The 14,641-nt window shown below is 33.1% G+C and overlaps 1 protein-coding gene and 1 pseudogene across 5 annotated transcripts; one reads left to right on the top strand and one right to left on the bottom strand.

Annotated features, from left to right (window-relative positions):
- The first annotated feature begins 277 nt into the window (after positions 1-277).
- Positions 278-3,994, top strand: LOC111316150 (1-deoxy-D-xylulose-5-phosphate synthase 2, chloroplastic-like; annotated as a pseudogene). Its single transcript, XR_016333034.1, has 10 exons — positions 278-484; positions 667-863; positions 1,030-1,212; positions 1,327-1,478; positions 1,824-2,095; positions 2,184-2,457; positions 2,532-2,839; positions 2,963-3,243; positions 3,333-3,615; positions 3,709-3,994. The product of XR_016333034.1 is annotated as a 1-deoxy-D-xylulose-5-phosphate synthase 2, chloroplastic-like (transcript).
- Positions 3,995-4,982: 988 nt separating this feature from the next.
- LOC111317011 (RNA-binding KH domain-containing protein) lies at positions 4,983-9,769 on the bottom strand. 4 transcript variants are annotated; one of them, XR_016333033.1, is made up of 8 exons: positions 9,175-9,769; positions 8,318-8,761; positions 7,867-8,136; positions 6,994-7,260; positions 6,695-6,890; positions 6,406-6,467; positions 5,642-5,753; positions 4,983-5,489 (listed from the first exon to the last, which is right to left on the bottom strand). XR_016333033.1 is itself a non-coding variant. In XM_022919298.2 (8 exons), the coding sequence occupies exons 1-8, from the start codon at positions 9,706-9,708 to the stop codon at positions 5,355-5,357; spliced, it is 2,124 nt and encodes a 707-aa protein (XP_022775033.1). In that variant the 5' UTR covers positions 9,709-9,769; the 3' UTR covers positions 4,983-5,354. The 4 variants fall into 4 exon arrangements, 3 of the variants coding, with proteins under 3 accessions (XP_022775033.1, XP_022775034.1, XP_022775036.1); XM_022919298.2 differs by having other exon boundaries at positions 6,591-6,890; XM_022919299.2 differs by having other exon boundaries at positions 6,591-6,884.
- Between the last annotated feature and the right edge of the window lie 4,872 nt (positions 9,770-14,641).

Genomic DNA, 14,641 nt, shown 5'->3' with positions numbered 1-14,641 from the left:
AATTTATTTTCCTTTTTTTTTCTTATTTAGAAAGAAAAAAAGGACTGAAATGATCAGACTCCCAATTCTTTTCTAGTTTTACTTAAATTTCAATTTATCCCCCTAAATCATGTTGCATCCCTTTCTCAAAAAATTGGATTCGAATCTAAGTTCGAAAATTGTACTTAATTCTCAAAAAAATAATTAATGATTGAATTTTTTCCCTTAAATTTCAATATATTTCCCTTTTTTGCTCTTATGTAAAAAAAAAAAAAAAAAGCCCTTTAATTACTTACACTTCTCTCTGTCTCTGTCTCATTTACACTTTACACTGTTAACTTGATTCTAGGCTCCGTCCGTATTAAGCTCCCTGTTCTGTCTTCTCCTCATTTCTCTCAAAGAATTTGATAAAAAAATGGCGGTTCCTGGGTCTTTGGTTAGACCAATACAATCCTTTGTTCCATTTCTCAAACCTAGAAGGCCAAACCTTAGCTGCAAAAAACATGTTAGTAAATCTAACGCTCAGGTTTTTTTTTTTTTTTTTGCTATAATATAATTGCCATATTCTGCCTGCTTTTTTTTTCAACATATGTTTTCTCATTTATGCTTGGTTTGCTTAGTGTTTAAAAGATTCTGGTTTTCGTCTCTATGATGTGGGGTTTTCTTTCTAATCTCCATGTCCTATAGATGGTGCACAGTGGTGGTTGCTTGTTGTGTTTTCAGTTCTGTCTTAAAGCCTGTGCCGGAAACTTGGAAGATGATCAGGAACGTAAAATGAGGATAAGGAATCAGAATGATGGCTGGAAGATCTATTTCTCTGGACAGAAACCGGCTACGCCAACACCATCAACTACCCTGTTCATATGAAGAACTTATCCACAAAGGTAAAACTACAGGATGATCATCAGATTCAGAGCTCTGTCTCTCTGTTACTTCGTTAATGGGATTCTTCATTTCTTCTCTTACATATATATATATATATATATATATATTGTTTTCTACAATTTCTGCTGGATTTTTTGTTGATTTTAATATTGGTATTACCTTTAGGAACTTGAACAACTGGCAGCAGAGCTTAGAGCCGATGTTGTGCACACAGTGTCAGAGACCGGTGGACATCTTAGCTCAAGCTTGGGAGTAGTGGAGCTGACAATAGCTTTGCACCATGTGTTCGACACACGTGAAGATAAAATTATATGGGATGTTAAAATTATATGGGATGTTGACCATCAGGTGAGACAGACAGGCAACTTGTTTTCAGATGGAAGTTCAGAAATAGCATATTTAAATGCCTTTCAGAAAAAAAAAAAAAAATAGAAGATGGGCCTGAAATCAACAAAATTGCAGGCAGACCCTCATAAAATTCTGACGGGTAGAAGATCAAGGATGCACACGATAAGAAAAACTTCAGGGCTTGCAGGGTTTCCTAAAAGGGATGAGAGTGTTTACGATGCTTTTGGTGTTGGACACAGTTCTACAAGCATTATCAGCTGGAATTGGTATTTGGTTCTCACTCTTATTATAATAAACTCTTTCATTCCATAAGCTAGTTGTAAAGTATAAAAATTTAAGATATGTAATAGGGTTAATCACTTAATCTATAAATTGGCCCTTGAACTATATTATTTTTCATGATCTGGTACATATAGAAAAAAAATTAAATGATACATTAATTTTGCTTCCATCAAACACTTTACACCATTGATGTCATGTTTGGAGCAAATGACAATGAATTTTTCTACAAGTATCAAATATAAAACATAATATAATTTAAAGGTCAAATTACATATTAACCATATGGAATATAATTATAACGAACATTCATTTTTTTTTTTTAAATGTAGGCATGGCAGTGGCAGGAGACATTCTAAAGGAGAAGAACAATGTCATTTCAGTGATTGGAGATGGAGCCATGACCGCAGGACTTGCATACGAGGCCATGAATAATGTCTGATTCCTTGATTCTAACCTGCTTGTCATATTGAACGACAATAAACAAGTATCTCTACCAACTGCAACTCTGGATGGTCCTGCAAAACCTGTTGGAGCTCTCAGCAGGGTTTGAACCAAGATTCAAGCAAGCACGAAATTCCGTAAACTTCGTGAAACAGCAAAAGTAAACCTCTAAGCTTTCTTTTTATTTTCCGTCTTACGCTCCGATCTTTGCATCAACAGAAATCTGACTGGGATTACTTGTGTTGAAGGGCCTCACTAAACAATTTGGCGAACAGACACATGAAATTGCAGCAAAGGTAGATGAGTATGCAAGAGGAATGATGAGTGCTTCTGGCTTCACTCTCTTCGAGGAACTAGGGCTATATTACATCGGTCCGGTTGATGGACACAGTATTGAAGATTTAGTACCCATTTTTCATCAAGTGAAAGCCATGCCTGCCCCAGGGCCAGTACTAATCCACATCGTGACTGAGAAAGGAAAGGGCTGTCCCCCAGCTGAGGCCGCAGCTGATAAAATGCATGGTAAGATTGCTACGCTTAATCCATTGTGATGTTGTGACTTGTCAATATGATCATTATCCTACCTTCACTCTCAGGTATTGTAAGATTTGACACAAAAACAGGCAAGCAATTTAAGTCCAAATCCTCTACACTGTCATATACGCAGTACTTTGCTGAATCGCTCATCAAAGAAGCTGAGGCTGATAACAAGATTGTAGCCATCCAAGTAGCTATGGGTGGGGGAATACGTCTCAATTTCTTTCAAAAAAGGTTCCCAGGCCGCTGCTTTGATGTGGGGATTGCCAAGCAACATGCGGTTACTTTTGCAGGTGGTTTAGCCTCTGAGGATCTCAAGTCATTCTATACCATCTACTCATAATTCTTGCAACGAGGATATGATCAGGTGTGGTCACAACAATGGACATAGTACATTGGATATGACTGGATTTCCTTCTAAAAATATTCTCTCTTTTCTCACTTTTTTCCTGATTGGCACTTTTGTTGGAAATTTTCACTCCGATGGCAGGTGGTGCATGATGTTGATCTTCAAAAGTTACCTGTCCGTTTTGCAATGGATCGAGCTGGTTTGGTTGGGGCAGATGGACCTACCCACTGCGGGGCATTGATATCACATATATGGCTAACTTGCCCAACATGGTGGTAATGGCCCCATCTGATGAGGCTGAGCTTATGCATATGGTTGCAACGGCAGCAAGCCATTGATGACAGACCCAGCTGCTTCAGGTTCCCAAGCGGAAATGGTACTGGAGTAGTTCTTCCACCTAATTACAAAGGAACTCCTCTTGAGTTTAGGATAATCAAATTTTGGATATCCAAACAGATTCTTACAGAGGAGATGAACTTATTATTGTTTCTTGTTTGATGGTTGAATAGAGTGGGAGAGGAAGAATTATTATGGAAGGCAATAGATTAGCTATTTTGGGATATGGTACCATAGTTCAACAATGCATTGAAGCAGCACACATGCTCAGATCTCAAGACATTTATGTAACAGTAGCTGATGCAAGATTTTGAAAGCCTCTAGATAGAGATCTCATCAAACAATTAACAAATGAGCATGAGATTCTGATTACTGTGGAAGAGGGTTCCATTGGAGGATTTGGCTCACATGTATCACATTTCCTGAGCTTGACGGGTATTTTAGATGGATCTCTCAAGGTATTTCTTTTTTCTAAATCTCAATTTCTAGATTTGCCTTTTTCACTTTTTTGTTTTATTTCCTCTGTCTAATTAGTTTTAGAGCCTCTGCAGTTGAGAGCACTGGTGCTTCCTGATAGATACATTGATCATGGATCACCCAAAGAGCAGATAGAAGAAGCAGGGCTCTCCTCAAGGCATATCTCTGCAACAGTCCTATCTATGCTAGGAAAGCCAAAAGTAGCCCTGCGGTTCAAGTAAGCACAAATAAACCATCGGAATCTAGAACTGGGAAAGAAAAAATTGGACAGGAAATTATCAAGCACATTAAATATTATGGAAAACTCACCTAGGGTCCAAGCCAGCTTAGATCTGAACTCCGCTTTCGAGGATTAGAGAAAATTGTACGAATCCAACTTAAAAAGATTTATGTATGGGTTCTTAATATAGGAGGTCAGAACTCCTTCTGGTATCATAAATGAAATAGTCAAACCTCAGTAATGTTTCTATTTATTCCTTGGTTGTATTGTAATGAACTTCACATAAAAGATTTGAGTTTCTAAGTATGTTCCTATTCAAATGTCATCCTGAAACGAATGGCAGATGGATCACACCAAGTTGCACTGAAAGTGTCCAATAGTTTCCTGCTTCATAATGTATTAGCAAGAAGGCCTAGTGTATTTAAATAGATTCTCAACCGTCTCAATATTTTTTTTTTTTTTTTGGCAAGAAGGCCTTAGCCTACTGTAAAGAAAGAGATTACAAGTATCAGATTTGAGGGAAAGGATTCTCTTTATTATTTAAAAATTAAAACTTTCACGACTCTGTTTAAGGGTGAATAATGAACTTTCACCTAAATTTATGATTAATATTTGTTCAAATTATTTTTATCTTTTTAATTAATTTTTGTTTGTTTTCATATTTAATTTTAAATCATAGGTGAAAATGCATTATTTACTCTTAGATAAAGTAATATAAACTTTTACTAATTTTTAAGTAGCATAGAAGATTTTTTTTCTTTGAATTTTGAACTCCAAATTTATTAGATATCACGTGAATAAATTAACTGAATTAAACTCTAAATTAACTGTCTCATATTTGATAAATAATCCATGCGGATAATAACTGCCCAACAAAAATTTTCAAGTGGAATTAAGGGTTTGCTAAGTAGAGTTGAGTTTTAAATGGTAGATGAAACTGCCATCCATCAAGCTCAATAAGCAGCAATGCAGATTAGTTAGTAGAATTGGCAGCAAATGAATTTTCTTTTCTGACTGCAAGTAGAGGCAAAGAAAGGGAAGAGCAGGAAGAGGGGAGGATGGTAGCTGGTGTTGCACTTGAAAGGCATATGAACATTTGTGCTAATACACAAAGGTAAGACTGCAACAGACAGAGAAAATGACTGGTTTTAATGATATTGTGAGTACTATAACATAATGCTGAATATTTACAGTTCGATGATTGACATTTACAAGACCGTTCCCTTCGAGAAAAACAACTCTACAAGAATATGATTTGATCTTTGTTTTAAAGATATTTGCTAAGTTTGTTAATAATTTTCGTATCAACAATCACTCCTATACTCTCTGTCGTCAATTTTCTACGTGTACTCTACATGGAACTATGATAGATGTGGGATAAAGTAATTCCCTTGGCCCAGACAGTCACGAACAATGATTGTAGCAAGCAACAAAATCACATCATCTCCGACGCAATTAATGTGATTGCAAAAGGTGAGATCAACTATCTGGTGATGTTGATTACAGGTTGGCTTGGATGAAGGCTTGAAGCAAGCTTTGTGCTACCAGGGTTTGATCTGGGGTCCCAGAAATAAAAACTATCCCCTCACTTTCACCAGGGCAAGGATCGCGAACTTCAACTTTTGCACCTGAAATCTGATTTTGCAGTACCATACATAAATTCATACCCAAAAAATAATAATAATAAAAATAAAAAAACGGATAATTTACGAAGCAGTCAGACAGCAATACAGTATGCTCAGAGGTCAGAGTGTTTTTTCCATTTTTCTAATGTAAGAGACAATTACCTCTTTGAGACGAGCAAGGTTGCAGCCATGTTCGCCGTAAATAGAGCCAAAAACATCTTCAGGAACCACAATCTCTACACTTGTATTTTTCACAACAGCAGATTTCTTACCGCTGCATAAATGAGAAACTCAAAATCAGATTAAATGCTTCTATAAAACTTTGTAATATGTTTTTTTTTTATTCCAGGACAAATGTAAGCTGCTCATACTCAATCAACCAACAGATGAGGATTAGTATCAAATATCATGATAACTAACAAGAAACACAGAATGACAAAAAGGCATCATTTATTGGATTCTCAAATGCCCTTTAATTGGTTAAAGGATATTATATGTGAAAGGAATCGAGTTCCCCAAACTCAAAGTGTGTGATGAACCAAGCTGGCCAGCTCCAACAACTGGTAAGCAGCTATCTCAAATCTCAACATTACTCAAGGCAACAGCTATAATAAAACCCACATATTCAATGACTGTGCTTCAATCACCCAAATTTTGATCTTCCAGAACCACAAATATGAGTGAAACACTGTCCTTACTTAACTGAGAGAATTGATAGCAAGGATTTCTCGTGTAATACTGACCTTTCAAACACGGATGCAAGTAATATGAGGGTTAAGGAAGTAGATGAAAAAGTAGTTTTTGATAGAAATGAGTGCCGCAAGAAGATTCAAAACAACGACCTAACATGATTCTTTTGTAACCTTTCATGCAGCCGACCCCAGAGTTATGGGATATGAAACTTAGTTTGTTGTTGTTTTACTGACCTTTCAAGTTCTAGACTCCCTCTAACATCTGCATTGGCCAGCCCATGTCCTGTTCTCACAGTCTGCAATCACAGCCACACCCCTAAACACTTAGGTTCTTGGACAGCATTAATGTCCTCGGAATACTAAGGCAACGGAAGCAACAAAGAAAAGTACAAAAGAATAAATAAACAAATATCTTTCACCTCTAAAAGCTGAGATTTTGGCGGGCAGCCTACACTGTCAGAGAGCCCAAGTTTACCCATTGCTCTTGTTAAAGCATTCTTTTGGTCAGAATCAAGAGACACACCTGATGATTGAAGTGAACCAGAAAAAGTAGTCTTACTCCCTCCTTTGTAGGGGCTCCTTCCTCCCGCTTCGTTGAGCACTTCACGTGGAAGTAGAAAATCCAGTGACCTCTCAAGGTCTAAACTCCTTCCAAAGGTAGCTGAGCCTCGTTCAACATCTTGGGTGGCTACCATACACCCATTTCGTGCAGTCTGAAACTAAACCCAACCAATCATTGAGGGCCTTGTATGCATTCCTATAAAATTAGTGAAAGCAATATTGTAAGAGGAAAAAGAAAAGAAAAGACAAAAGAGCTTTTACCTGTTCTGGCTGCATTTTTACAGGTAGAGAACCATCAATATTGTCTGGAAGCGCAGGGGGTATTCTTTGAGCTAAATTAGGTACTTGATCAATAACCAATGATGAGCTTGTTGGTTGCTGCACTTGAGGCAGACCTGTCTCCCTTACTTTTTCATAGCAATTCCTCACTCTAATTTTATTCAGCACTTCAGGAGGCAATAGATTATGCCTTAACCTACTAGTTACTTGAAAGATAGCATTCTGCACAGTTTTATACTCACCGGTAATCTGCAAAGTTACAAGTAAAACAACAATGAAACATCCTTCAAGATGAAATTGATTAAGAGGGTGGCACCCAAAGATCATCACTTACTGAAGTAACAAAAAAAAAAAACCTGAAATTTATGCAAGAGCCTAAAAGGCAGCAGAAGCAAGGAATCACCACCATGAAAACTGAAAAGATGGCGTGTTGCAGTATTCGGGATGAAACCCACTAATTTGAAGCATCACCAAGATATTGACAATCTTAAGTCAAAAGGTAATAAAATTTTCCATGATTCTAAAAGTCAAAATTTTAAATGAAGATTTGTTATCAGTATCGATCACAAAAAAGATGGAAGCAGAAAGGACTTGAATACCAAAACAGGTAAATTGCCTAGAGAGCTAACACAGATTCTTCTTATATTTAAAAAAAAAAAAAAATTTGATGGATCTAAATGAAAATGTTAATTATACTAAAATAATGTAAGATAATTTTTATTATTAATCAGATTGAATCACATTATCTAAGCATATACTTCAGCTTGACACAAACAATAATGGGAATTCAGAGGATCCTTCCATATAGAAACTAACTTAAACAACAACAATTGCTAACACAAATAATATTTGCACCTGTACTACATTATCTGGGGAATGGTCCAGTGAGAGGTCCTCATCCAATATTTGTACATCAGCACCAGTGACTTCTACAATCTCAGAAAGTACCCTGCCTACTTTGTCATTCAAGCAGCTGACTAGGTCTGATGCAACTAGAAGCCTAACAATTACAGCAGTACCCTTACTCAGGCCAGATGGAAGTCCTTTTTCAATGTCAGCCTCAACAGATCTTGCAAATACAAGAATAACAGCATTTTGTGCAGGAGAATACCATGATTCAAGGTTCTACAACAAACAAAACCCCTTTTCATTAAGAAAGTATGCACAGGCAATGCATTTGTGCCTTACCACATCTTGCAAGCAAGGAAAAAGGAGAGAGGAGAGAAAGATTTAACAAGAAACAGTGTATAGCATCTGTAAAAGCTACTGGCATTAGTAAACCTCCACAATCAACTTTGAGACTAACCTCCAATGCAGAAATGGTGACAACACGCTCCCCAGACTTGGTTACTGGGGACGCAAACATTATAGAAGCACCTGTTTGATTTTGCAAAGCTCTGACTATAGCCCCTCTCTTACCAATGATGGCCCCGGCAGCACCATTGGAACAGAGCATTCTAAAGACAACTTCTTTTTGTGTACCATTTGAATCCAGGTTGGAATCTCTGTCAGCATCCATAGATGAAAAGTGGGCATTTGAAGCAGCACTTACAGAATTTGCAGGCATAGGTGGCAACAACGAACTAAGGTGTGGAAAAAATTCTTTGTGTGGATCAGGGGAGGTCCCACGTGAAGGTAGCTCAGTAGGTGTAGTCATAGGTGTTGGCTCTCTGTCCAAGGGTGGGCAAGCTTGAAGGCAGTTAGATACAGCAACCAGCGCTTTCTTGACAGCCAAAGTGCCACCAGTTATCTGCGCTATTACAAAAAAGAATCAAACAAACAAATTTTCGTGATATTAACCATATCCAAAACCATTTGTGATGCTAGTCTTTCCCTACCAAATTGTCTAACTGATTCATATATTCTTCATTCAATTCAATCTCCAATTCCACGACTGAAAGGAAGTACCAACACAATTAAGCACAACATTTGTCAAATTCACACAACATCAAAGACCATTACAGAAGCTTATAGCATTACCTCAACATCAATATCTTATCGTTTTTTGTCCCTTTTTTTTTGGGTAAATATGGTAGCCTACAAAACTTTGAGCTACACAAAAAGGTAGCTTTCTCCCATCTCATAAACTATAATTATTGTTACTATGATTTGATTTTATTTCACTTTATCGAGAACCAAACAAACATAAAAATAACCGCTCACCTGAATTAATTCGTCATTTTTTCTTCCACATAGCGGCGGCGGCAAAATCCTAATTTTAGCTCCACTCTCTGTCCTCATTCTCACAATATTCTTCCCTCCTCTTCCCACAACGGCACCAATCTGTGTCGTATCAGCCAGCAGACCACAGTAAGCTTCTTCTTCCTCCCCATCGCAAGCGTTTCCCGACTCTCTCCCGGCTTCCACTTCCCACACGCGCTCAAAAACCCTAATCATTGCTTCCTGAGCACACGACACGTCACATTCCTCTCCCTCATCCAAACCAAACCGTCTCTTGATCGACCCCGACCCCACTATCAATATAACCCGGTGAGCCGAGCCGCGAACCGATTCTTCGCAGTGGATTCGGGTGGTAGTCTCGCGGCGAATTTGAGAAACAACGGCGCCGGAGTTCCCGATGACTCCTCCGATAGATGAAACGTGGCAGATAATACGAAATGACACCTGGCCGGGTAAGGGAACGATCGTTAACGGTGGACCTTGGCGTCCCCTCCGATGAATATAGGGGTTTTGCATTTGGAAGCAAACTGAAAACCAAGCTTGGTTTTTTTTTTTTTTTTTCCTTTCGTTCTCTCGTGTTTTTAAAAGAAATAATATCTTTTTTTATTTTTTTTTAGGGAGGGGGGAGTGTTAAGGTTAGTGAGAGTTTTTAGTGTTTTATTTTTTGCAGATGGCGTACGGGTTGGTGTTTTTGACGTGGTGTGTGGGCTGGGGAGGGCCGTAGGTAAGAGGAAGAGTCAAGTGCGTTGAGTTGATATACGCGGTGTACGGAAATTAATAGCTAGTTATGATAATTTAAAATAAATGATAGTACAAAAAAGTACGAATATAATAAATATTTTAAAATATAATAAAATTATATCTTAAAAAATTTTTAACAAAATTATATATATTTAATAAAAATAAAAATTATATTTTATATTCTACATATTTACATAAATTATAAAACATAATATTTGTATATAATATAAATATATAAATTATCTATATTTTAAATTATATAAATACACTAATACCAGATTTAGAGAATGTTCTGCTAAAAAATAAATGAAAGCAGCAGCAATGGCTTTCTTATGGATTTTTAAAGGAAAACTTCGTATTTTTAACTTTCAAATTTTTTTAGGTAGAAAATTTTGAAAATAAATAAAATTATAAGTATTATAATTTCAATTTCAATTTTATCAACAGTAATAGCTTTCTTATGGATTTTTAAAGGAAAACTTCATATTTTTAACTATTCAATTTTATTTTTCAGTAAAAAATTGTAATTATTATAACTTAAATTTTAAATTTATTAAAATATTAATTTTTATAAATAAATTAATATACTAATTGAATTAAAGTCCATGTTCTTCCTAAACTTTTTATTGTCAATACCAACTACTTTTGTTTTATTTGAAAGGGTCAATACCAAATACTTAATTGGCAAATATTAATTTCATGATGGGGTGCAATTATGGGTAGAAGAAAATATTAAACAGCAGCAATAGCTGTTTATGATCCTACAAAGGTCGTTGTGCAGTCAAATTAAAAAAAAATCAAAATAGATAAATTAAAGGGATTATTAATAGATATGATGATTTAAAATATAATACAGTGATATGATATAAAAAAAAAAGATAACATGATTTAAAATTATAAAAATTATAAATATATTTATAAAATAAAAAAAATTATATTTTATATTTTTTATATCAACATGAATTATAATGTACGATTTTCGTATAAAACATAACATAAACATAATATTTTACATAACATAATTATCGATTACAATAATTGTCAAATCTAATAATTAATGAGTGAAAATGATTGTAGAGAATAGCTGGAGAGAGGAAAAAAAAAAAAAAGCAAGAGAAGTGAAGGATGAAGGCAAATTTGAAAAAAAATGAACTCTTTTGATTTGGGTGAGTTATATAATGAGTTCTAGATTTCATTTTTTAATTCTTCAAACATCACAAATTTATGTGTCCTAATTAAAATTTTTGTGATATTTTAACCTATATTTCTTTGTTATTGATTAAAATTTGAAAATTACTTCATGAAAATTTTGAATGAAAGTTTTTATATATTTTAAATGTTAATTAACCAAATTTTTTTAAGAAATAAATACCACAATAAAAAAGAACAATTTGAACTATGTATATACTCCTTGAATGAAAAGAATGATAATTTGAAAAATGTTAAGAAAAATATTAGAATTTGAATTTCTCCTTAAAATTGTTAAGTTTTTTTTTTTTCAAGAAAAATATTAGAATCAAATCTTAAAAGAAGATAGATAAGGATGATAGGATAAGAGAGTGTTACCTTTCCATGTGAAGCTTAAATTTAATGGATTCTCAATTTTTCATATGTATAAATAATAAATAAATATTTTAAAATTATTTATCAAAAATATTAATTTAAAGAAATAAATTTGTTTTACCACCTTAAAAATTGTCATATTAAACTAGATTTTTTTTAAAAATGTAATTATGCAATGATGAAATGGTGAAAGATTTTTGCAATTCACCAAAATAAAAGAAAGAATATAAGGAGAAAGAAAGTTTGCAAGTGAAAAATCAACCTTTTTTTCCCCTTACCTAGGATGATCTTAAATCATGAGTCTATGTAGACTTTTCAGTTGACTAGGATATAACCATCATTCCAACTTGAAAGGAAATATCCTCTTTGAGAATTAGTCATTGTCAATAGTTTTTTTTTAATGGGAACTTTTGTTAGAGATTTTGCCTTGCTTAATCAATTGTTCAACTTGAAGCACTTGCAATGAAAAGGAATATGCCTGCCTTGAACAATTAGTAGACTTGCATGGAAGGGACACTATTTTTTTATATAAAAAAATTATAATTTGGGGATTGAAAAAAAATATAATTTTTTTAAAAAAATTTATAAATCAACTTAATTAAATTCCGTATTTGAAGATCAAATATATTCTCCATTTGATATGTTTTTATGCTAAGATTTTGTTCTTTGATTTATGAAACCAGAATCCTCAAAGCATGAAGCAAACTATTTTGCTTTGGGTTTCCATCACTTTGAATATGATTCCTTTTTCTTTTGTTGTTTACTATAATTTATTAGAAATATTAAAACTTCATTTTCATGTTTCTTCAATATTTAATCATACATATCATAGTTAAGCAAGGTGCTATTCAACAATGAGTTACAATTTTAAGAGAATATATATTATAGACTATTTAAAGTACTTGAATTCAAATTATAGATTGTTCTCTCCTAATCATTTGAATTTTGTTTAAAGTAATAAGAATGAAATATTCAAATTTGGATAAAGATGCTATCAATTTAAATTGTAACATTTTTTTTTTATAAAATTACTAGTAAAAAGTTTATAATTATAATAAAATATTATATTTTATATATGAAATTAATGAATTAAATTGGACAAACAAAGCAATCAATGAATTAATATATAATTAAATAAATTTAACATAAAATTAAATTGAATTTAAGTGTTATGAAATTTGAACTCAAAATTAAAAAAAAATTAAGAATTTTATCATTAAAATATAGGTATAATTACATATTTAGGAAAAGATTCGTTGCTTTTGGCATGAAGCTTCCTAAGGCAATCCCCGGTCCCCACCCCATTTTTTTTCCAATTTTATTGTTTTCCTTTTTCTACTTTATTTGTCATTTTAGCTATGAATGATATGATTTAATTTCCTTTAAACAAAAGTATCATCTTTGTCTTGAGTGTAAGTCTGGTCATCGAAGAAGCTGTTTTGGGTCGTCTCTCACTTTACATTAACGCGTTTGATGATTTCTTTTTTCTTTTTCTTTTTTTCTTTTGTTGTTTTGTGTATCATCTGTCATTTTCCTTCCATCTTGGTTCTTTGTGGTTTCCTTTCTGACTTGTTTTTTATTTTTATTTTTTTGTTAGAATATCTAGTTCTTTCTTACCATGTTGTTTGGGCTTTTCTTTTTTATTCTAAGTATGTCTTAATTCATTTGGAGGATGCTTTTTTTTTATCGATTATAATCAATTAATAAATTATAATTTAATTAAATAATTAAAATCATATAATAAAACTTAAATTTAAGGTCTCAAAATTCTAAAATCTTATCCTTACAACTATGTTAAGTCCATTAGTATTTGAAGGAGACTTTTATTTCACACACATATTACCTAGGAAAATTCATTGGACTTAAATCGGACAAAGATATTGATAAAAAATCATATAAATAGATACTAATTCTTTCATTCCATAGCATTATTTTCCCTTATTAAATACTATTATTTTACGAATGTTAAATTTAGAATTTTTTTGTGATTTTATATTTAAATTATATATATTTATTTTCAATTAATTTTAAATTGAATGTTTAATGTAATATTTGAGCTAAAATTTTATTCTATTCTCTTACATATTATTTTTTTAAAATTTACCACATGATAAATCACATAGTCTTTGACTTACATACTATGGAAGCATATTAAGTGATGTTACATTACATATGTTAAATTTTTAATTTCATGTAATTTTGTATTTAAATTGGATTTCTTCACTTACCACAACATGATTTTAGATTGATACTTAATATTCTTCAAGATCCAAAATAGAAGCATTTAAAAAATTTCTCAAGTTCTAATAGTTGAATTTATTTTTGTGTATTTTTTATGTAGTATGTATCTTACATATAAAATTACCACTAATGGTATTTTGTTTTTGGAAGCAAAAAGATGACTCAATGCTAGAAGATGATATGAAATACAAATGTAACTTTAGATATTTTAATAACATGTAATTTTTTTGGGATAAGTAGCATTTTCATTATCTGAAAAGCAATAAACACCGTTACCAAGCTAGAAGTACAATCAATCTTGATATTTACATTTCAAGCGTAACCCTACTTAGCTTTCATCTTTTACATAATTCTTGGTTTACATAATTAAAAGCAATACTTTTTAGTGCAATTAATCGTAGCCTGATTGCATCTCTAATTTGTCACAGTATCAGCTCTCTTACTACTTTCTCTTATTAGAAAAATGAGGTCCAGCCCCATGTAATTGGGTTTAGATTAATTAAAGGCCATAAGCCTTGATATTTCTTTTTACACAGAGCCCTAGCTATTTAACAAAAAAAGGTAGGGCTATTTTAAAGTGGTGTTGCAAACCAAGAAAAGAAAGAAGAAAAGCCAAAAATAAAAGAGAAAAAAGGGAAAAAGGAGAGTTGGTTGAACGAAAGTCGATCCGTGGTCCGATTGAGCTAAAATTTTATTAACAGGTTTATGATTCAGAGTTTTACATTTTGAACAATGAAGATCAGGTTTAAAGCTCTCTAGGAACAAATTCATGGTGTATTTATTGAGTCACCTATTTAGTAAGATTTTTCCAATTATCTCTTTCTAGTTGTTGATTAGCTTTAGTTTTAACTAGAGAAAAACTTTATATATCCATTATTTAATAGCGAAAATTTTTTGATGGTCC

Source organism: Durio zibethinus, chromosome 24 (assembly GCF_047325235.1).
Source record: "Durio zibethinus cultivar Kanyao isolate XHJ-2024 chromosome 24, ASM4732523v1, whole genome shotgun sequence".
In the NCBI taxonomy this organism is placed as follows: domain Eukaryota; kingdom Viridiplantae; phylum Streptophyta; class Magnoliopsida; order Malvales; family Malvaceae; genus Durio; species Durio zibethinus.
Note: the sequence above shows the minus strand (reverse complement) of the source record. Positions and strands in the feature narration are given on the sequence as shown.